General features: G+C 38.1%; 1 protein-coding gene across 5 annotated transcripts in view; it reads right to left on the bottom strand.

Moving 5' to 3' along the window:
- Positions 1-1,151: 1,151 nt before the first annotated feature.
- HTT (huntingtin) overlaps positions 1,152-21,860 on the bottom strand; it is an 84,357-nt gene continuing 63,648 nt past the window's right edge. For all 5 annotated transcript variants that reach the window (XM_040592967.1, XM_040592972.1, XM_040593001.1 and 2 more), the window contains 20 exons: positions 21,011-21,224; positions 20,664-20,809; positions 20,011-20,188; positions 19,639-19,734; positions 18,644-18,831; positions 17,271-17,397; positions 15,989-16,089; positions 14,657-14,811; positions 14,165-14,304; positions 13,919-14,001; positions 11,696-11,826; positions 11,385-11,514; positions 10,453-10,608; positions 7,752-7,942; positions 7,054-7,168; positions 6,630-6,843; positions 6,382-6,487; positions 4,865-5,027; positions 4,028-4,188; positions 1,152-3,072 (listed from right to left, as the gene is read on the bottom strand). In XM_040592967.1, coding sequence (XP_040448901.1) covers positions 2,859-3,072; positions 4,028-4,188; positions 4,865-5,027; positions 6,382-6,487; positions 6,630-6,843; positions 7,054-7,168; positions 7,752-7,942; positions 10,453-10,608; positions 11,385-11,514; positions 11,696-11,826; positions 13,919-14,001; positions 14,165-14,304; positions 14,657-14,811; positions 15,989-16,089; positions 17,271-17,397; positions 18,644-18,831; positions 19,639-19,734; positions 20,011-20,188; positions 20,664-20,809; positions 21,011-21,224 — 3,009 coding nt within the window. In that variant the 3' untranslated portion in view covers positions 1,152-2,858. The remainder of the gene's footprint in view (positions 3,073-4,027; positions 4,189-4,864; positions 5,028-6,381; positions 6,488-6,629; positions 6,844-7,053; positions 7,169-7,751; positions 7,943-10,452; positions 10,609-11,384; positions 11,515-11,695; positions 11,827-13,918; positions 14,002-14,164; positions 14,305-14,656; positions 14,812-15,988; positions 16,090-17,270; positions 17,398-18,643; positions 18,832-19,638; positions 19,735-20,010; positions 20,189-20,663; positions 20,810-21,010; positions 21,225-21,860) is intronic.

Genomic DNA, 21,860 nt, shown 5'->3' with positions numbered 1-21,860 from the left:
CCCAAAGAAGTGAGGGTAGGGAAAGCATGTCTAGGAAGCAGAAAGGAAGGCATTCTGCAGGTGAAACATTAGATTTCAAGCACTACCAGTGTGCGTTTCCACACTAGAAACACCCTGAAGTTACATTCCCTTCAGGTAAATGAGGATTCCCTAAGAGGAGATGCCCTTCTTTATAGACACTTTGGGCATGTTTCAGGAGGTATACTACGACAAATCTCCAAGAGAGGTTAAAACAGATGGAGTTATCACTACCAGTGAATCTGTGTGAGGTTAGACCTAATGCATCAGCTCTAAAGCTTGACTTGAAGTGGGCAATGCAAGTATTTGCTTGCAGGCCGGCAACGGGCATTTGAGGAATGGGAGTCTGTCACACCTGAGGTTTTTCAACCAGCCACGCTGACTGCTTGATTCAATGTATTCCTCCACTGGTTGGAAAGTTTCTACGACAAGTGCCGAATTGGTTTGGAAAGTTTCATAAAGGGTCTAGCTCCTGTTATCCCAAGGTCAAGTAACCAGCTGTTCTGTGTTAATCATGAGGAGCTTAAAATAATGAAGAATGTAACAGTTTGTAACACAACATATACTGTTATATGGTGAGAATATGACTAACCTGATGCTTAAAAAATATATTAAAATCTACTTTAAATTTTGGAAAATAGCTTACAAAAATATCTTCACTTAAACTATATCTCATACAAAAACTGACTGGTGTGTGGGCTTACAGTACAAAATGATTACTGGTGGTTACAAAAGGGAAGAGTGATCTATACTACCCCTTAATGAAGAAACAGGGTATTATATCTCACTGCCTTGAATTAGTCTCTTAGCAGAATTAAGATAATTTCCAATATAACTCAAAAAACTTTGAAAGTATCTATTTTATTAAACCTTTCCCTGAACTCCTGTTCAGTTTCTTTTAAAAATCACCACAGTGCTGTGGCCAAAGAAAGAAGAGTAACCCAACTAAGGGCAGAAATAATTGCTCTAGATAGTAAGATCTGTAGAGAGCTAAATACAGCAACTCTGCAGTTGTTTCAACTGCCCATACCACCAGTTTCCTCTATCAGTTTCTAAAAGGAAGTGACACCAGTGGACAATTCCTTTGTAATCAATTTATGGGCAGAAGCAACAATTTTTGGTCTAGATTGGAATTAGTTTAAATACATGGGTTTAATAAATACAAATATACACATCTGTATACATTAAATGTTGTCACATGTGTATAATTTCAACATATACATTATATACAGAAATACATACAGTACATGCTCCTCCTGACAACACTATCTCATTTTTCCAAGTGTCACCACAAGGTGTGATAAGAAAATGAAGAGAGCTTAAATATAGGACGTAACTGAGAACAAAGGTATAATTTCTCTATAATTAAAGAATTAGAACAAACGGAACTAACGAGAAATGCTGCGCTAGATTTCCCCATGTAACGTGTAGGAATCAATGGGGCTCCCTGGGTGGCAAGTCAAAGCTAAATCTGGCCCTGTGTGGTGTCCTGAAACTTGCAGATATTTGTGCTGTGTTTGTGTCTAAAGCGTTATGTATACAACAGGTAATGAAAGAGGTTGTGTAACCGAACACCTTAGCCAGTCCCAAAGTAGACCACAGCAGCCTTCCGATTCTTAACTGCTAGTGTAAATTTCTGCACATGAGAGTGGGTTGAATCCAGATGACTCCGCGGTCTCAGTTAGGAAAGGTCAAATGGTTACCGACTGCTGGGGAGCTTGCACCATTTTGTCTCTTACAATGCCGTGCAGCAAATAAGAGCAGTTTCTTAAGTATACAAAAGGCTGATCCAGAGTAACTAGTCCTCTCTTTTACCATTACGCCTCAAAATAAAGGAATTCAAAAGAACCTACAGGAAGTGGATCACAAGAATGCCTCCTCAGTGCAGCGTCTCCAGACAAATTAAGCGACTTCCAGTTTTAAAGCACTTTAAGAAAAAGTGAGATGCAAATAAGATGTAATCTGTACATTAAGATGGATTTCCAAAAGGAACATGAATTCAAGCACAAGAAAAACAAAAAGTGAGGACAATACAGATGTCAAGACATTCAGTAGCATGGCTTCTGTTCATCTCAAATTACAGCACAGCTCATGCACCACACATCTTACAATTTTACATACTGTACATGATATAGAAATATTTAAGTTAAAATTTCTTTTACTGATATACTGTACTGAAATTTTAAATCCTGAGAAGAAAAAAGAAAAATGTGTGGTTACGTATGTGCACTATATCGCCAGTATCACCAACACATACACCACAGGATATCAGAAAGTCCAGAGAGGAATTACATGCTGGAAGTGTAAATCATGAAAGCCATTTTCTCTTTTCTTTGTTTGGGAGAGACATCAGGAAACAATTTATATTCTGTACTACACAACAGTATATACAGGTACATAAAACTGCTACGTTTTCTAATGACTGCAGCTTGCAATAACAGTCTTTCTGTCAGCATCTTACCAGCTGCACCACAGTGGCTTCAGCTGAACATCAGGAAGAAGAGTAATACCAGTTACCTTGCATGTAGTACTTGCTTGTATTTTACAGTTAGTGTGTCCCAGGTTAGTCCCAAACACCACTTGAAAAACGTTGACATACTTCTTTCCACTCACACGTGCCTGGTGTCAACAACAACAACATCACCAAGAACAAGAACTACACTAGACTTTTCAGGTGATTTCCAGTGCTGCAGAGCACTTGTCCATGCATTCTGGAAGTAAAACTGACAGGTCCATATTTACCACAACAGCAGCCCCAGATGCTTTCTTGGTCTTGCATTCCCCGTAATTCGTATCAGATTCCAACACTAGTCATGCAGTTCCATTACACGTCAGGACTTTCAACATGCTGTGACCTTGTGGACATTTTGCAAACAAGCTAGTAAGCGATGATATGGGGTTCCGGGAGATGCTACCACCTCAAACACTGACTGAAAGGCCCTCCGATCTAATTCTTCATCTATCTGATGTCGGTAGAAGTCTATGGCCACCAAACAGAAGATGTTAACATCCACTTGCTCTGATTTTCCCATTCTGCTGATAATATGTGGAAGACTGAGATGTAAGTTAAGGTCATAATAGGACAGAAGTTGCTCATCTTTTGGTATAGCACTTAAAACACTGTTATCCAGTAAAATGTCATATTTTTGAGTTCACCAACAACATCATGTAGTAATTGGACTACTACAAAAATCCTGTTTTGCCATTAACTTCAAGTAATTTCTTACCCCCAGAAATACATTTTAATCCAGCAGGAATCTTCTTTATCCACTGGAGGTAACAGTGGAATCAGCACCACAGAAACAACTCCTGACAGCCAAAGAGCACTGCTGAGATTAACAGTCATTAGCAAGTTTCAAACATGACATATGGCCACTTCTTTGCCTCGTCATGAAATGCAACAGTTATTTTTCTGTTTCTTTGGAGGTTTCTGTTTGTTTGTTTTTAAATAAACCCAGCACTGATACCACCAGTATCTTTTGGCTCTTCCAAATTACTTGGCTGATGTCATTCCACTGCCAGAGCTCACTATTACTGCAGTGCATCTCCAGGGAGAACACTCACAAAACACGTTTGTATGCAGAGGATAATTTTCTTTGAGTTTGGTGTTTGGTGGATTTTTTTTAATTAATATATTTTATCTTGCAGAAGGAATATAGAACAACGCTTTTAAAGGTCATAGCAAAGCTATCTAGTGAAGCTTTTAAGAAGTCCTTCAAAGTAAGGACTTAACTTGCCCAATCATTTAGCGTAGTCACAAAGAACAGACCTTAAAACAGTACTTTTAGATAACTTTGTTCTCATAATTTGCTTATAAGATTTCCCGCCCCCCCCCCTCCCCCCAAACCTGAGGCATCAATGGCACAAAGTGATATACACCACTAACTGCAGCAAATTTGCCATTTGTTGCATGCTAAACTTGTACACTTATCCTTCAAGGCTATCAATGTGCATTTTGGAATCGCTGTATTTACCCAGAAATAGCACACATTCAGTCTTTGTAGGATACATTGCTGAAATCCACTGACTGGTGGAAGCACTGACAAAAAAACAGGAAAGACTCCACATTGCCATTGCCACAGGTGTTCTTTGTGTGAAATTAGAGAGAGACAGCATCACCCAATCACGGACCATTGAGGACTGTCCGGTGCTATGCAGTGTCTGGAATACCTGCAAAATATTTTACAGAGGAATAAAGACATAGCAGATGGATACGGGAAGAGTGTAGTTTCTCTTGTAAAGGTTCTCTACAGCTACAAAGCTCTGAGGTTCACGGACCAGATTCCTGGAGGCAATCCCAATGAACACAAAGCTTAGAAAAAAAGAGAATTTGCAGAAGAGACAGCCAGGATCCAACTTGACTCGTGACATCTGACAAACTGAGGCAAGTACAGAAAGGCAAGGCTTTTCTGGTGTCTCTGGTTTTATAGATCGAATGGGGTGTGCACATGCACTCTAAAGCAATTCATGAGTCCAAGTAAGCCAAACAAGAGTCCACAGGGGCTTGACTGTAAAGTTTTATAAAGCCAGATGACCTGGGCTGGCTCCTCCAGACCTAAAGAGTCCGAGTACCAGGATCACAACTATGAATTGTGTCTTTTTTTTGCCAATATCAGCGATTGAACTGTACCGCTGTGAGCTTTGCCTTCTGGGTGACAGGTGATTCTAGCCTTCCATGTTGCCCAGAACACAAAGCCTACAGCAGCATAGCTCAATCACTGCAACTGGTTTGTTAGATCTAACAAAATTGATCTTTGCCCCTCTGATTGAGCCGTCGGTTATTTAGAAATCTTCTGAAACTTATAACAAAAAAAACACCAACAAACCAAAACCATATGAACACTACCTTATAAACTACCGTTGCCATGAATTGTGGGTAGGGCTGCTGATTGGATAAAAATTCTCCAATAACTTTATTCATTACATCTTGTGGGGGGAAAAAATCATCAAGGAACTGTGGAAGGATCCGAGCCACTACTCTAGCTTCAAAGGGAAATCCTTTCCTGATCCTGAAAAATAATAAAAAAACCCAAATTTTATAATCAAATTCCAGCAAATATCTAGTTCTCTTCCAATTTAATTGGCAATAGAAAGTATACTTTCATCTCTAGATAGGCAAAAAGAGTCTTCAACACTGAGGAATCCAAGACTTTATGTAATTTTACTCCAACAGTCTACCCAAAGAGGCCTATCAAAGCTATTAAAAGTCGTTACAGGTGTCATGTCCTGTCTCCCTCAACTTTTTTTTTTTTTAATACTCAACATATTTTGAAGCTTTGCAATGACATCAGAGACAAGACTTAATAATAGGAATGCTGAAAAAAAACATAAAGAAGAATTAAAGACAGGGAGATCACCACTCCTAGTTATCAGAGAAAAGACCATTTTATAAGCAGAACGCTTCTTTCCATTACTAACAAGACCAAGATTGACCAATATATTCAACAGGAAAAACAAGTTGCACTGCACTATATAGAGGGGAAAAGATATTCCAACTTAAAGACAATTTGACTTAAGTAACACTGATTGGAAAGTCTTCCTAATAAAGGCTGCATCTATGATGTGTAAAGATCGGGTTATTGTCTCGCGATTATTCCCTACAAAAGTTATTTTCCGCTTGCAGTATTCATATTTTTACTAGAGTATTTGCTAACTCTTAGAAGTGATATTTTCAAAAGCACTCAAGCACTGCTCTAATTCAGTTCTCACTGAGTGCAGAATTGAAACCCTCATCCGGTTTTAGAGAAAACCCGCTGAACACTTCAAAAAATGTAACCCATTATCCCACAAACTACTACGCAAAGTCTAACATGCTACGCTCACTTAAGACAGCTTGAGATTGTCAGATCAAAACATGGGTTTTGAAATGTTTCCATTAAATAAGTTCCATGTGAATACAGAATTTTTACTGTACCCTTCCACTGCAATTACTTAACAGCCTTGAAAGAGCAACATTTGGGTGGGGGAAGGGGAAAAAGGTTTTAAACTCTTGGGGTGGTTTGAAAGATTATTTCCTGTAAACAGGATTTATATCCCTGATTATGCAGAAGACATCCTGAAAAGCACTTAAGAGTCTGACCTGAAGGGAGCTGGAAATACATTTGTAAAGTCTTACGGTTTGTGCAACACACAGTATCAGCTAGGACATGTCTGTTTTCCATTTACATTCCTGTACACTTGTGCTGCCTTCAGCAATTCCATCAGTGTTACTGCATTTACTAGAAGTATCAATTTTAAGCAAAGGTAAGCAGAGAAATGTCATTGATTAAATATTAGAACTGTCGAAAAGAGAAGAAGTGACCACACAGTGCCAAATGGAATAATTTCCCTTCCAGTGCCCCATAACATGCTTTATTCTCTTACCTATCAAAAAGGACAGATACTCGTTCCATAGCTACAATCACAGATTCACTGTCAGGAGCAGCTGGATTTGCATCTGTGGTACGACTGGGGCTGATTTTTTCCTTTCCTAAACCAAAATAACATTGTAAGTTTACTGCAAACGCTACAAAAGACCTTCTCCTCCTCGGTAACAAAAACAAATAAAGGAAATTAGCCCTGTTAGTAAGCTCATCTCTCACCACATCAGAAATGTATATTAAAAAAAATACCTGTGTACATGCAAGTCAGCATTAATCCAAGTGCTGCCATTGCTCTGTGGGGGCTCTGCACATTCACTCTGTCAACACTCAGTTTAACTAGCGATTCACTGTCCAGCCTAGAAAGCTGCTCTGAAAGAAGGAGTCGTTCTAATCCTCTCAGGACACAATGATAAATAATGGATGGCGTCGATTCATCACTTCCAGACACCATGACTCCACACATCTGAAAAAGAAAAAAAGCCAACTATCTGTTTTTGAGGTATTTAGGTCATCTTCTATCACCACACCACTGCAGCCAGCATGGAACTGCATCAGGTATTAAGGAAACTAAACACAAAAGCACACCTACACCACAGTAATCAAGGTGTTTAAGATAGCTATGTGGTGATCCCAATTCACATGACCACCTGTGATTACAGGCATCATAACATACCTGTATAATTCCTGCAGAGAATTCAGGCCCTACATCAAGTGGGTAATTCTCGATCAAATAGAAAGCAGCTGCACACATTACCAAGATGTGCTGTTGGTTATGGATATTCACACAACTGTAAATAAGCAAAACCACTAGTGGTCACTTACATCAAACTTGTCTAAGTCACAAACAGAGACAGTATGAACAATCCTTAGAAACACTACATATTTCTTCACGTGACGTTTAGGCAGTTTTAAAAATCACACGGAGTATCACCAAGACTCCATAGGAGAGCACTGGTTATCATGGTAATTTCAGTGCAACACAAGAAATTTATCAGCAATATAATTACAAGTTACCATTGCCCAATTTGTTTAAGAGAAATAAGCTTCATTACTGATCCTGCAAGTCTTACTCAAAGAGTATGCCTTTTGACAGAAAAGCAAGGTTTACGGAACACAATTTACCAGAGAGACAAAGCCTGAGCTATCAAACAGTTTTCCCACCCTCAAATATCTTTTTTCTTCTGTAAACGAAATGTAAAATCGGCTGGTATTTTCAATGACAATGACAAAACCTGCTTGATACAACAGCCTGCTCTAAACTGTACTGACAACTGCAAAGCATAAAGAGCCCTTCTGTTCACACATAAGCATGCAACAGTTCCAACAGGTGGGGGGGGGGGGGGGGGGGGGGCAGGGAAGTACGGGTCTTACTGTGCTACTGCTCTCAAATTGGAGAGCAGATACTCGCTGATAATCGGAATGAGTTGCTTTGCTGTCTCATCAAGCAAGTCACACTCAAGTATATAAAGGATTCCATGCAGAGCTCCAATCCGACTTGGCATATGGGTGCTTCTGAGGGTTGATTCCAGCAGTCGACTTACTGGCTCAGCCACAGCTTTATCCTAATACATCCAACAAGAGTATTCATTAGAAGTCAACACTGCCTCAAACCTGGTGAGTCCTTGTCATTTGGAAATACTTGCAACAAATTAAATAGCAGAAAATATGGCGTGAACCAGAGCCTGGCTTAAAACTACTTCAAATCAAGTGTCAGGAGATTAATGTAATCAGATAAGAGATGACTTGCAGATTAACTAGTAAATTTATGCTACTTTTGTTTTACCTGTACAAAGTACTCATGATTTAAAGTCAAAGAAACAAGGTAAGCATTAGTTCAGTAAATAATATATGCTATCAAGAATCCTCTGCATCTAAGAATTGGATAGTTTGAATTTTCTGGCCTTCCAGCTAACCACAAAGGATGCTTCAATCTGAAACTGACTGGTAGATGCCTACAGTATACACCCAAAAGAATATGACGGCATCCACTCAAGTCAGTACGGTGTTCCATTTGTTTGTTCTCCAAGACCACAGGCGCTCAGACCTACACATATTTCTCTCCACCACTCCCATGATCTGGATAAGGGGATTCAGTGTGCCCTCCAAGTCTGCAGGCAACACCAAGCTGTGGGGAGTGCAGATCTGCTGAAGGGCAGGAGACTCCGCAGAGGGAGCTGGGCAGGCTGAACTGATGGGCCCAGACCAACTGTATGAGGTCCAACAAGGCTCGGTGCTGGGTCCTGCACTGTGGTCACAACAACCCCACACAGCGCTGCAGGCTCGGGGAACAGTGGCTGGAAAGCTGCCTGATGGAAAAAGACCTGGCGGTGTTTGCCAACAGCCAGATGAACATGAACCAGCAGTGCGCCCAGGGAGCCAAGGAGGCCAACAGTATCACGGCTTGTGTCAGAAACGGTGTGGCCAGCAGGACCAGGGCAGTGACCGTTCCCCTGCACTGGGCACTGGTGAGGCCTGTGTTCAGTTCTGGGCCCCTCACTACAAGAAAGACACTGAGGTGCTGGAGTGTGTCCGGAGAAGGGCCACAAGGCTGGTGAAGGGTCTAGAAAACAAGCCTTATGAGGAGTGGCTGAGGGAACTGTGGGGTGGCTTAGTCTGGAGAAGAGGAGGCTCAGGGGGGACCTTCTTGCTCCCTACAGCTACCTGGAAGGAGGTTGTAAGCAGGTGGGGGTCAGTCTCTCCTCCCAAGTAACAGGTGACAGGACAAGAGGAAACGGCCTCAAGTTGTGCCAGGGGAGGTTTACGCTGGATGTTAGCCAACATTTCTTCACTGAAAGGGTGGTCAAACATTGGAACAGGCTGCCCAGGGAGGTGGTGGAGTCACTGTCCTCAGAAGCATTTAAAAAACATGTAGATACGATTGCTTAGTGACATGGTTTAGTGATGGACTGGGCAGTGCTGGGTTAATGGTTGGACCTGATGATCTCAAAGGTCTTTTCCAACCTAAATGATTCCATGGTTCTATGTTTAATCTCCAAACCTCAAGCTGTATCAGATACTTCACTCCCTCTTTTCAAAGTACAACAACTTACTGGAATACGCAAAATCTGTTCTAAACTGTTAGATTTGAAAAGTCTTTTTTCTTTCAATCTACATCAAGCATTTAGTAACCACATCCCTGTATTCATGAAGTATTAAGATACTGGCCAGTTTTACAGCGTGTGCTCTCTAGCTGCTCTTTTTAAGTGCATTTTCTACATAACTGAGCAGCTCTTGATGGAATCAACTTTTTGTTCTTCCTACTAACCTATTTAGTCAGTTATCTGTTAGTGAACTAGTAACACCTTCTCACAAGAGTGGGAAATGGCAGCCTAGTCAGAACAAGCTCATCTCCAGAACTGCTTCTACATGTTTGGCATCACTTTCACAGCCTTCCCTTACACAGCTGCTGCTACAATAGCTCCTGGAAGACCTACCCCAAAAGTCTTTAAAAACTTTTCTTATCACTATTACCCATATATTTTTATAGTAGTCTCACAAAGAGTTTCTATAAATATTAACTTCTTCCAAAAGAATTTGCAATATTTTTTTCATATATAGTCCCGCTCTGAAATGTCCATTGGAAAATACTACTGCTCTCTGGTCTACAGATTTAATGACAGCAACACATTTCATTAAATAACTCACATTAATAATGTTCTGTCTCTAGGTGCAGAATGATGCAAGAAAAGGGATACCTGACTACCAAGCTACTATTAACCATATACACAGTCTCAGGCTCTCATGAGATTACAGCCACAGTCCTCATTTCTGGCCTGGAATGCATAAATGAGTCCAGGGCAAAGGTAACACTCAGCTGAATAAGCTAAACCAGAAAGCACATTAAATCAAGCTCAAACCTCAAAAAAACATGAAACTGAACAACCTTTCTGCTTGGGTATGGGACAACTGGAGATGGAGTTTGCAACCTCTGAAAGCCCAGAATACATACTGTATTATTTCTTATAGCCATGCATATCAGCTAAGGGATTTTCTTGATTTTGCAGCAGAACCTGAGGATGAGTTAACCTAGACACTCATGAATTTGCAGTAGACTTCCATGAGAATTTCTTACCATTCCAAGAACAGCAGCAGCTTTACAAGTGGCTGGTATCAAATACTGTACAAGAATCTCATCTTCTGACGGATGCACCTTTCGCAATTCTGTCAATGTTGTATACATCATCTCAAACTGATTCCTTTCTGTAAATAAGTCTGATACTGCTAGAAGCTGTAAACAAATTAAAATTGAATATAAAAAAGCCTATTAGCAGACAGCCAAAAACTGACTCTTCCTTCTGTTGTAACTGTCAGCAAAAGATTCCTTGATAAATCTATTAAATGTGTAAACGTTAACTCAGGTGTCTGGAATAACTGTTGTCCAGAATTAACTCCACCATCTATCTCAGATAACAGTTACCTCCAAGTGGTCCTTCTGCCCCCCCAAGAGGTTTACAAAACCAAATCCACTGTTGTAAGTAATTCTCAAAAATGAACAAATGTGCCTCTTACAATGTGTTGTAACACCCCAAAACACACAATACATACTCTTTTGCAAGGATAGTTTCATTTAAATCTTTTACAGTAGTGAATGCTGGCTATCAAGACACATTCCACACCTGTGTTCTTTAGTTTTGCTTCTACACTTCAGTATTCAATGTAACCCTCTAATACACTGTTATTCAATCTTGATTTTTTTACAGAGATAGAATAAGCAAAATCCTGAAATCTACTTTTAGCAAGTAAAGTAGAATACCAACTACCATTAAGTAACAATAAAGTGTCTGTAATGTAGTAGCAGAATACACAATCCATATGCTTATATAGTTTAAAATGAGTGTAATGTAATAGTTAGTCAAGTTATATTTATGTACTGCCCATATAATGAAACTGCCAAGAAAAATCAGCATCTCCCATACGTTTAAAGATACTTTACAAATGCTGCTTAGCTCTGAATATTTGGTAGCATATACTCAATTATGACTCTGAGTAATAGATTAGACTTACTGATCGCACCACTTCGCTAATCAAGATAACTGGCGTTCTCTTGCTAGGATTTGATGGCAATATCCACTGACTGTACAGTTCAAGCAAGAACTGAGAACAAGAATGTATATCTACACCAGCCCGGTGTTTCCTGCAAGGCACAATAAACGTGTGTTAAAATGGCTATTCTTAAATCCTGCTAAAATACTTGATTTGAAATAACACGCTTATTTACCAGCATCCAGTTTATAAACCCAGCTTATTGAACTTAACATGAAAAGGTAAAATCTTATTGATAAATCAGAGAAGAGACAAGAAAAAACATAAGACACCTGGTGTTAATAGGAGAGGTTGGTGGTGAGGAAGGAGCAGGTATGTCATTCTCATCTTCTTCATCCTCACCCCACTCTTCTTCTCTCAATGGAGTGATATTATTTCCTAACCATATGGAGTGTATAGAGACCTTGCAACACACGGGGGGGGGGGGGGGCGGGGAAGAAAAAGAAAAAGAAAAAGCAGCACAACATTTAATACCCTCATAGTCAGATTAAGGAAAAATAAAAATCTTAGAAGCCCAATACATTTTTCATTTAAAGGACAGGCAACACAGCCTCAAATAACATTTACACGAACTAGACATCACTTTATTCTTTTTTTAATCTTTTTCAATATTTAACTTGCTTTAAACTGCATGGCACACCAAAAACAGTATCACCACATTCTTAGTACAGTAACACAGGTGATCCTGAAAGCAGCATCTGGCTGACCTGTAAACATGCACTAACAATGTGCATGCATTACCCCGAAGTCAACATACCAGATCTAATATCTAAGGAAAAGTATAAATATTTACAATTCATATCAAGCAGGAAAAACATTCAGAAATAACTGTAACAACTGCAGTTCAATAGGAAAACATTCCTAACTCTACTCAAACCATAACTCAGCATATCTGACTGCAAACTTTCTTATGAAACCAGGCAAGACTAAGAATTCAAGTACTTTGACTCAGGCTAGATAATTATCTACAAAGAAGATAAACTGTTAGTTCTTCTTTAAATTTTATTTTAAAAAATTAGAGTTTCAGAACAGTAAAACCTGCTGATGACATTTCATAAATGATCTGCCTGAAGATTCCAAAACAAAACCAGCACTTCATGTGTTTCGATACAGGTATTACTTTTTCCTCTAAAGTTACTGATCTTGCATAGCTCAAAGACTTTTCTTGGGAAAAAAAATCATTTCTACATAAAATTCTTAGCTAAGCAAAAATATACACACATTGGTTTTTCAAGCAGGATCTCTAATGCCTAGTGTTGTTATCATAGAATCACAGAATCATTTAGGTTGGAAAAGACCTTTGAGATCATCAGGTCCAACCATTAACCCAGCACTGCCCAGTCCATCACTAAACCATGTCACTAAGCAATCGTATCTACATGTTTTTTAAATGCTTCTGAGGACAGTGACTCCACCACCTCCCTGGGCAGCCTGTTCCAATGTTTGACCACTCTTTCAGTGAAGAAATGTTGGCTAACATCCAGCGTAAACCTCCCCGGCACAACTTGAGGCCGTTTCCTCTTGTCCTGTCACCTGTTACTTGGGAGGAGAGACTGACCCCCACCTGCTTACAACCTCCTTCCAGGTAGCTGTAGGGAGCAAGAAGGTCCCCCCTGAGCCTCCTCTTCTCCAGACTAAGCCACCCCACAGTTCCCTCAGCCACTCCTCATAAGACTTATTCTCTAGACCCTTCAGCAGCCTTGCTGCCCTTCTCCGGACACGCTCCAAATAAAGATTATTATAGTGTTACCAGTTTTTGTAAATAACATGTAGGGTCTGTAAAGCTGCAAATACTGAATGTTCAAGCCATTTAGAATCTCAAGAGAACATACAGAAGCCTAGAGGCAGATAAATGATCATTTAGCCTTCCCTATGCAAAAGATTCTCAAGAAAAATAATGCCACTAACACTGAAGTATTTTTCACTAATACATACTATTCAAATAGTGAAACAAATGTTACATCTAAAATTTGTATATAACTTTATGCAAGATTTTAAATTTTAATTTTTCAAGGAGATAAATAACTGGATAAGGACTTTTTTTTTTTTTTTTTTAATTCACCATATGTAGTGCTAATTTTATAATTAACATCATCCGGTGAAATTTATGTCCCTACACTGGGACAACATTGTTAAATCAAACATTACTCTGCTATTTTAGATACAGTGATTTTTCATTTCCTACAGACTATAGCAAGCATGCAATAGCAAATTAAAATCCCATCGTTACAGTGAAAGCTAACACTACAAGGACCCTTTAGCACACAGTGTTGAAAAGTACTGCCCAGTAGCTGGCTCATGGGTAGACCTCACACATACAAACAAAAAGTATATGAGAGGTGTTACAGCTGACTGAGTCACCCAGTTATGATCTACCTTGCACCACTCAGACCTTTTAGTTTACATCTGTTGTTAAGCAATGCCTCTTAACTGAATTTTCATAAACTAGAAGAAATGTAATATAAGTCAAGTTCAGAGTTAAAGTTTTAACAAACCTGTCCCAGTTTATAATCCATATCACCTATTTCTCGCTCAGTATTGATCTGCAGCAAGAGTTTTTCATGGCTGATAAGAGTACCTATAACAAAACAGAAGGTTTTAAAACAAGCATTACAAAGTAGATGTGAAAATGGCTTCATTTCCTGCAAACTAGATTTCAAATAAATTCCTAAGTGTATCTTTTCTACTTTTAAACATGAAAGAAATTTATTCTCCCCTTCCCCCTGCACACAGGCACTTACCTGTAGTAGCAGGAGAAAGTGATGGAACAGGGTCCCAAGCTTGGTATAAGTGATGAGTAGCAATATTATCTCTCTTAGATACCATTGCTTGGATTTCCTGTTCAACAATTCCCCTGATAACACTTAGCTTCCTCCCAAACCTGAAAGCCCAACAGAAATCAATTTAAGTGATTTTCCCTTTAACATTTTTGTGCAATTCTGACTAGCTTACTCTACAGTGATGTGTCTACGCTTATTTTCATTATCAGGGATGCTAAAACTGAGAAATGTCAAGAAATACGTTCTGCACGCTGTTTACTAGTTTTTCGCAAGATATTGTCCTTTCCAGATACTGCCTTTTAACTCAGCAGGTGCATGATGCTAAGTCCATGTAACTTCTACGTAAACAGATAATAGTCTATACATATTATTGCTACAGGTGGATTAAGAAATTGTAATTGTATATTATCACAATTGTAACTTTTATGCATTTTAGAACAAGTGAAAAAATACCTTGTGTCCAGAGCTTTTAAAGCTTTGTTGCGGGGCTGCTGTTCCAAACAGCTAACTGCTGGATTGCCTGCAACAGGTATTGTCATTGCACTCAGCACCAAGGAAGTTATGGCTTGTACTGCAAGAACATTAATTTGGGTCCTCTCTGTATCTTCCTGTAAAATGAACTTACTATAATTTGAATTGTAAAAAAAAAAGGATCCTGAAAGACCTGAAAATCAATTTGTCACCTTCCACTAAATTATCATTAGTAAGCCTGACACTTAGACTTCTTCCCATCCAGAAATCTAACTGACATAAGCAATGCACACAAAGCATTGTGACTGTAACAGCAACAATCCTTCCATCTCAGCCATTCTGCATGCATCCTCTCTTATCCCAACACCATCAAAACCTCAAGATGTCAATTTTGTAACTTCCAAAGTGTTTAGTTGCTTTCTTTGAATCTACCCATTAGTTACTTGTTGAAACAAAGCATCAAACAAGATAAAATCCGAGTTGCAAACTCTTCAGAGAGGGACACGATTGTTTTTGGTAACTGCCTGTTTAGGAACACAACCTTATGAATTTTCAGCAGCATTTTTCTGGACATCGTTATCCACATACATCCAGTGTTTCTTCTAAACCAAGATGCTACACATTCAGTATTTAGCACCACTGTAAAAGTGTAAGAGAACTGTAACAGTCTCATCATTGCTTTCGCTATAGATAAATCTCTCCAGCTCTAACCCCCAAATGCCCTCCACTGAATTTTGAATGCTTACCCGAGGCATCCAAATTAGAAGCCCAGATATCCAATATATATATAGCCTACAACTGGGAGTGGAAGACATGAGCATGCATCTCCAGGTCGACTCATTCCTACTCAAGAATCTTACCGAAAAATCTTACCAAAGAAAATCCCCTTGAGGTTTGGTTATTAGATAGCACATTAATAATAGCAATTAATAGATATTAGTCACAGTGAACTATATATATCCTAAAGGCACAGTTCTCTCACACGTTGTTTCTCTCAATGTTCTTGGCATTCCTATTGTGCCTAAAGCCAAAAATCCAATCAAACACACTTTTAACTGTGTGCATGTTGAATGATGTACCAATATAAAGTTGAAACAGCTTCACTAGAATTTTGCCATACTATTTACATGCTTGAAGAAGTTTTAAGCCAGAAGATGGATGTGTCTGAACTCACAGGGATATAAAGACAAGGAAATACAAAACAAATAAATTCTTAGTTTCACTCACTACTTTTCTGTTTTACAGGTTTATTAATTTTACATTTTTCTTATTTTAATTAAGATTTAATTAAAATAATCCAGTGAATAACATTACCTCTTGTTGATTCTCCTCTTGGTCCATTACAATAGGCTGAGTTACCAGCACACCAAGCAAAGTAGCCCAAGTCTCTTCAAACTGAGTACGGCTGATCCATCCTATGGAAACACTCAGAGATAGCCATTCATGTCTTAATACAAACTTAAACATGGAACAGCATCAAAAAAATGGTACGTCATTCCCACTGATTTAGTTTCATACCATTTACTATTCAATTTGGCATTTTTTGTAACCACTACAGCTTTAAATTTAACTGTTTTGTTTTAGGAAGTGATGAAGCTTTTAGAAGGGTTCTGCATATTATTCAAATGTATGTAAAAAACCAACCTGAACAGGATCATTTAGATAATAATTTCATTGTCCAACTTCCAAAACACCAAGACCTATCAGGTTTTCACAACACACAAAATCATCCCAGAAAACTGTCCAGTTCTCACGGTAAAGAAAGTCATGGAGAATCCCATAATGACCCAAGAAATCTTCTTGCCCTAAAAGCAAAATAACTGAATTGCCTAGAAATAGGCATTAAAATTCAAGCACTTCTCAAAGAGTTTTTCCAAACAGATTTTTACCTATAAAAGATTGCAGAGGATTCCTGAATGATACCTTGCTGTTTATACTAATATAAAGAATCAAAAATGTGAATGTCACCTTAGGCATCATAGTGATCAAACAGAAATCAGTGCCACACCACAAGTCAATCAAATATTAACCCATAGATCAGAGGGAGAAAAACACCAAATAAACCCCAAAACAAAGAACTTGCATACGCATATGGAAAATTTGGTGCATTACCCTTGACAGGCTCATCTATTGATAAAGACTTGAACTCATAAGTCCCAGTGATCTCTCCTTCAGTAAACCTTGACATATCTAGAAGCTTTAAAGTGACAGCATCTCATTTAAAATATTGAGTGTCGCACTGAATTCTATTTATACACTATACATGAATTAAAAAAAAAAGGATGGGGAAGCAAAATATTCTCAAACATAGTTAAGTGTATGACCCAGTAAACAACCAGCCACTTTAAGAGCACACCGAAAGCACCTCCCTGAGTTGGAATAGTTTTTGGCTTTATCTCTATAATTTTTCCCCTTCATTGAACAAAACATAATAATTATTGCAGCACAATTACTAACCTGCTCTGAAATAGTATTTCTCTTCCACATAAGCAACAGAAGTAAACAAACAGTACCAGATTCAGTTATTGAGTAACTTTCCAACACAGGTGAATGCCCAATAACAGCCAACTGTATTAATTTTTAATTTTGTACATACCAAGTGTATTAATGCGATAGATGAACTCCTTAAAGATTTCTTTTTCTTGAAGAAATTCTACTGGAATTTCAGGAAAAACCGTGCTGAAGTCACCTGCAGGCTTTGGTGACCAGCCTAATTTCCAGACCTGAAGAAATATAAAGTCTACTCATCCAAAAGAGAAATAGTACTAACACGACAGCTATAAATATATATGCACCATTCAAAAGCAACAAGGCATCAGTAAAAAAGTAATTCTTCAAATACAAAAATGCTTAGAGAGAGACTAAATATCTAACACAGCTAATACAAATTTTACATTACATTGCTAATTTTGGGTAAGGATTTTTTTTTGCATATTTCTCAAGAGAAATTAATTATTCAGTACTACTGTCCAAGTTCGTGTATAAAAGCAAGTAAGTTCCTGTCATATATTTCAGTTTAGGATTTAATTGCTAGGTGACTCCTAGATTATGTAGAAATGATTCTGAAAGGTAATTCAGGAAAGTTGTTCACATACTATTGATACCTGAAAAAGCACAAAGATACATCCAAGAGTGGGCAAAAAAAAATCTCAATCCAAAAAAATACAATTAGCATCTTTTGACATACGCTCAAAAACAGAGTACTAAGAAACAGAGAAAGACTGGAGATATGGCCTTGCACATTATCAGGAAACCCTCTTTTTCTCTCCCTAATAAGCACCTAGAAATGTTCCCAATAATGGTTTTGAAGTTTATCAAAATGAAGACATCTCACAGTAGTAACAATACATGGAGGTAATCATGAGATGCTCTTAAATCCATGTTACGCCAGCCAAAAAGAAAGCTTGAAATACCTTGTCCAAAAGATCCAAGATCAGCAATATACAATCCAAAAGTATCCGCATGGTATACCATGGTATAGTACCACACACAAACCCGAGTCAGTTCAGACACTACCTTCAGACACCCCAGCACCGCTGCATCACTGTGGTGCTTGGCGTGACAAAAAAAAACACTTGTCAATTCAGGTGTCAAAGTAGCAGTGTAGATTTTGCACTCTTTCCAGGGTAAACAGTCCCACTGAGCAGGAGGAAATATTAGCCCTAACAAAGCATCCGATTCACTGCTTCCTTTTCCTTTCTTAAACTACCAGCTGGATATTCTTTCAAATGAAATTGTAAGGAGCAACTAGACTCCTTTCTAATCAAATCTCTGCTTCCAAAGTGAACTCTTATTTGCTACCTCTACAATGTTTTGCTACTCAGTGTTTAAAAAGACAAACTGGCTCATCAAACCAGCTAAAGGTTGAAGTCCTACTAATGTAAAAGTTACGATGCAGCACCATGTTTTGTTTTCAAAATGTTGTTCAAAAGCTTTTAAAGTCCTGAAAACAAAGCATAATGAACATACCAAGGGAGGTACTCTTGTGTAACTGTTCACTAGAGGCAGCCTTGCTAAACTGATGATGATGTTCTTGAGGACAGGAGTAAGAAATGCTGGGATACTGCTGTTTCTTTTGTGCCCCAGTGACAAGACAGTCTGTAAACATTCCACCATCTCAGCTACCATTTCACAAGCCGCAGTAACGTGTTTGGTTTCTTTGTTGGGAGAGAAAGAAATTCAGTTTTATGAATCTAATCAAAAGCCACATCATTTTAAAAATACAGAAAACCAAGAAATGCTTCATAAAAGAGCATGTCGACTAAAAAGGACAAAACCATAATAAGGATGTATACAAAGAAATACTCTACAATATTTCAGCTACTATCACCCTCCCCACAACAGCCTGCATGTTGTTTGCCAGTCTCAGTGCTGGAGATTACCAGTATCTGAGGGCTGTCAGCAGGGCAGCTCAATTTCTAACCAAAGCAAGAACATGCCACACTAAATTCTCACAAATGCTCTGTTCAAAGTGATCAAACTCATCTGTTTTATGAAAAAACAGTCCCACAGCTGCCTCTATGCTAAATCTGACAAGCAGGTAATTTCTGTGGATGGAAGTGGTATCTTACTGCACCAGCACCACTGGATATAGAAGACTTGACCTTCACCTCAACATAGTGCTTCCATACTGTAGAAGGACAGATAATGAATCTATCATTCTTCAGAAGAAATACTGACAATCCTACCTCTCCCACATGAAATCTAAAAATCCCACAACACTTAAAAAGTCAGTCTGCAGCATGCTGCACAACTAACAGAATCCTCCAAAAGAATCTGCATTGATGCTTAACTTGCAAGAAAAAAACAACTATACCTGTTAAAAAATGTCAACTTATATTTAATAGACACTTAAAAAATAAGTGAGGAACTATCATTGTTAAGAAAATAGTAATGGAAAAGGTACCTACAAACATTTCTTCGGTGAAAGTTTAAGGCAAAACTGGAATTCATCATTTACTTACTCTGTGTGTTTGAATCAACTTCACTCTCACTTAAGCCTTTTGAAGTATTCTTCTTTCTTTCAGGACTGAGAAGTTGATTACCAGGTTCAACAGCAACTGAATTAGACAAAAATATTTAAAAGATACAGCCATTACAGATCTCGTACTCCATTTTTCTCCTCAAAACTAAGTCAAATACTTAACATCTTCAAGGCATCTCCCAAGTTCAAAAGTAAACACCAAATTTTAAATGAGAAATTAAAGTAGTAAAAGTAAATTAAAGAAATAATTAAAAAGGACTCAGAGGAAATATTCCAGACACCTAGCATTTGATCAGTGATGACTGACAATTTATTAAGAAAATTTTCTCGTAGCTGTTCAAATTGGACTCACCTGCTTCTATGATAAATCTAATGCAATTAATTAAGGAGCAAGCATATGTCACATTAGCTGCAGAAGCCAGCAAATTCCAGAGACTAGACTGCTGTAATGTCAGACAGCAACAATCCAGAGCAGCTTGAAGATCTACACTTAACGGAATCTGGTCATGCATTAAATGCCATGATAGTGCCTGTGCAAAAATAAAAATTTCTCATTAACAGCAAACTCTCACAACAGAAGAACTTGCAACCAAAGCTGTTTGGGTTTTTGTTGGTTTTTTTTTTAACTCAGCAATACATAAGTTTTACTAGCAAGCTGTACTGACTTTTTTTCCTGAGAACAGAATTTATTTTAAATACAATAAAATTATGAGCATTATATATTGCTTATTTAGTATTCCAAAAATCAGTGCAGGGCCACTCTCCCAAATGCCAGGATCATTCCTTCATTCAATCAACCTCTCCTTGTAAAAAGCTGCCCTTATCCCACATAAGCCCATCTGATTTACTAGCACAGATCAAAAAAAAATAACCACAGAAGAAATTTCTACAGTTAAGACAAGAAAATTGCTCAGATCAGAAGTTACTCAATAGGACCAGTTTAAGTCAAAGTCATTCCCTCTCCCAACATTTCATTACATCTTTAATTATGCTGTAGCTTCTTACCTCTACTGACATAACTACAAATTTGAGGATATCATCCTCTTTGTCAGGAGGAACACGGAGACCAGCTGGTAGTTTTGAGAGTAACAACAAATACTGAGCCAGTGCACGACAAAGTGTCATCATAGACTGGTACATCATCTCATCTCCTAGAAAATAAGACTGGATGAAATCTAGCAGTTCAAATTTTCCGCCCCTCTAAATTAATGTTTTTTCAGAATTATTTAATTAGCACATTTATGCCACATATCTTCATTTTTTAAAATAGTAAGTTCATTCATTCACAAGACATCTGTAAAGTGCCTTTGCAGAGGAGAGAATAAACTTTAGAAGACCATTATTTCTATTACCAAAGATATCGCTTAGTTTTTTCCAGTAGGCTGATGGCTCAGTTGGCAAGAGTGGTTGAAAAACCTGGTGGTTGGCAGGAAGGTTTTGTACAGTGGTAGACACATGATCCAGAGTTACCCTCCGAGCTGTTTCAAAGAAACTACTCTTCTGGTCTCTTGAGATTTCATTCATGCCCAGGCTTAAACAAGGTGCTAACAAGCTGAGGTTGAATTCCTGAAATCAAATAGTAAATAAAAAGTAAAGAAATTGCTTTAAAGAGAAGCTAAATATCTGATAGTACTATTGTGGCATACTAATATGGTGGTAAATTAACAGTTTATTAAATAACAAGTTAGTTAATAAGATCTCTATTCCATTGTGGTGTAACAGTACGATCATTAAGCCCATACTTGTTCCACATTTAAATTCCAAACACTACTGTACCAGAAATAAAAATCAATTTGCTTATTCCAGATTTTCAGAACAATATGTGAATAAAGCTTAAGAATGATCTATATACAAGGAATCTTCAAGAAATAAGTTTTCAAACAATTAAGTCAAATATTTTTAAAACAATTTCCCACTATTATTTCTGCATATCAGCAGAACAAAATACATTCTCAGAAAACAAAGTAATAGATACAAGTTGTCCTCTACTCCAGATTTACTATCTGTGGCTTGTTAGTGGCATACTGCAAGTTACCTAGCACAGGTATTTTAAAGGTTACAGAAGCATCTGGCCTTGTAAGAGACTGTATGGCAAAACAAGAACATTATGTAAAATGGTAAAATAGATTTTTGTGACTGCAATACATAAACCAACCTTCACTTTCACTCTATACACCCAACCTGTACTACTGGAAAGTTAGT

This window comes from Falco naumanni, chromosome 1 (assembly GCF_017639655.2).
Source record: "Falco naumanni isolate bFalNau1 chromosome 1, bFalNau1.pat, whole genome shotgun sequence".
Lineage (NCBI taxonomy): Eukaryota > Metazoa > Chordata > Aves > Falconiformes > Falconidae > Falco > Falco naumanni.
The sequence above is the reverse complement of the archived record's forward strand: the minus strand, read 5'-3'. Positions and strand labels throughout refer to the sequence as shown.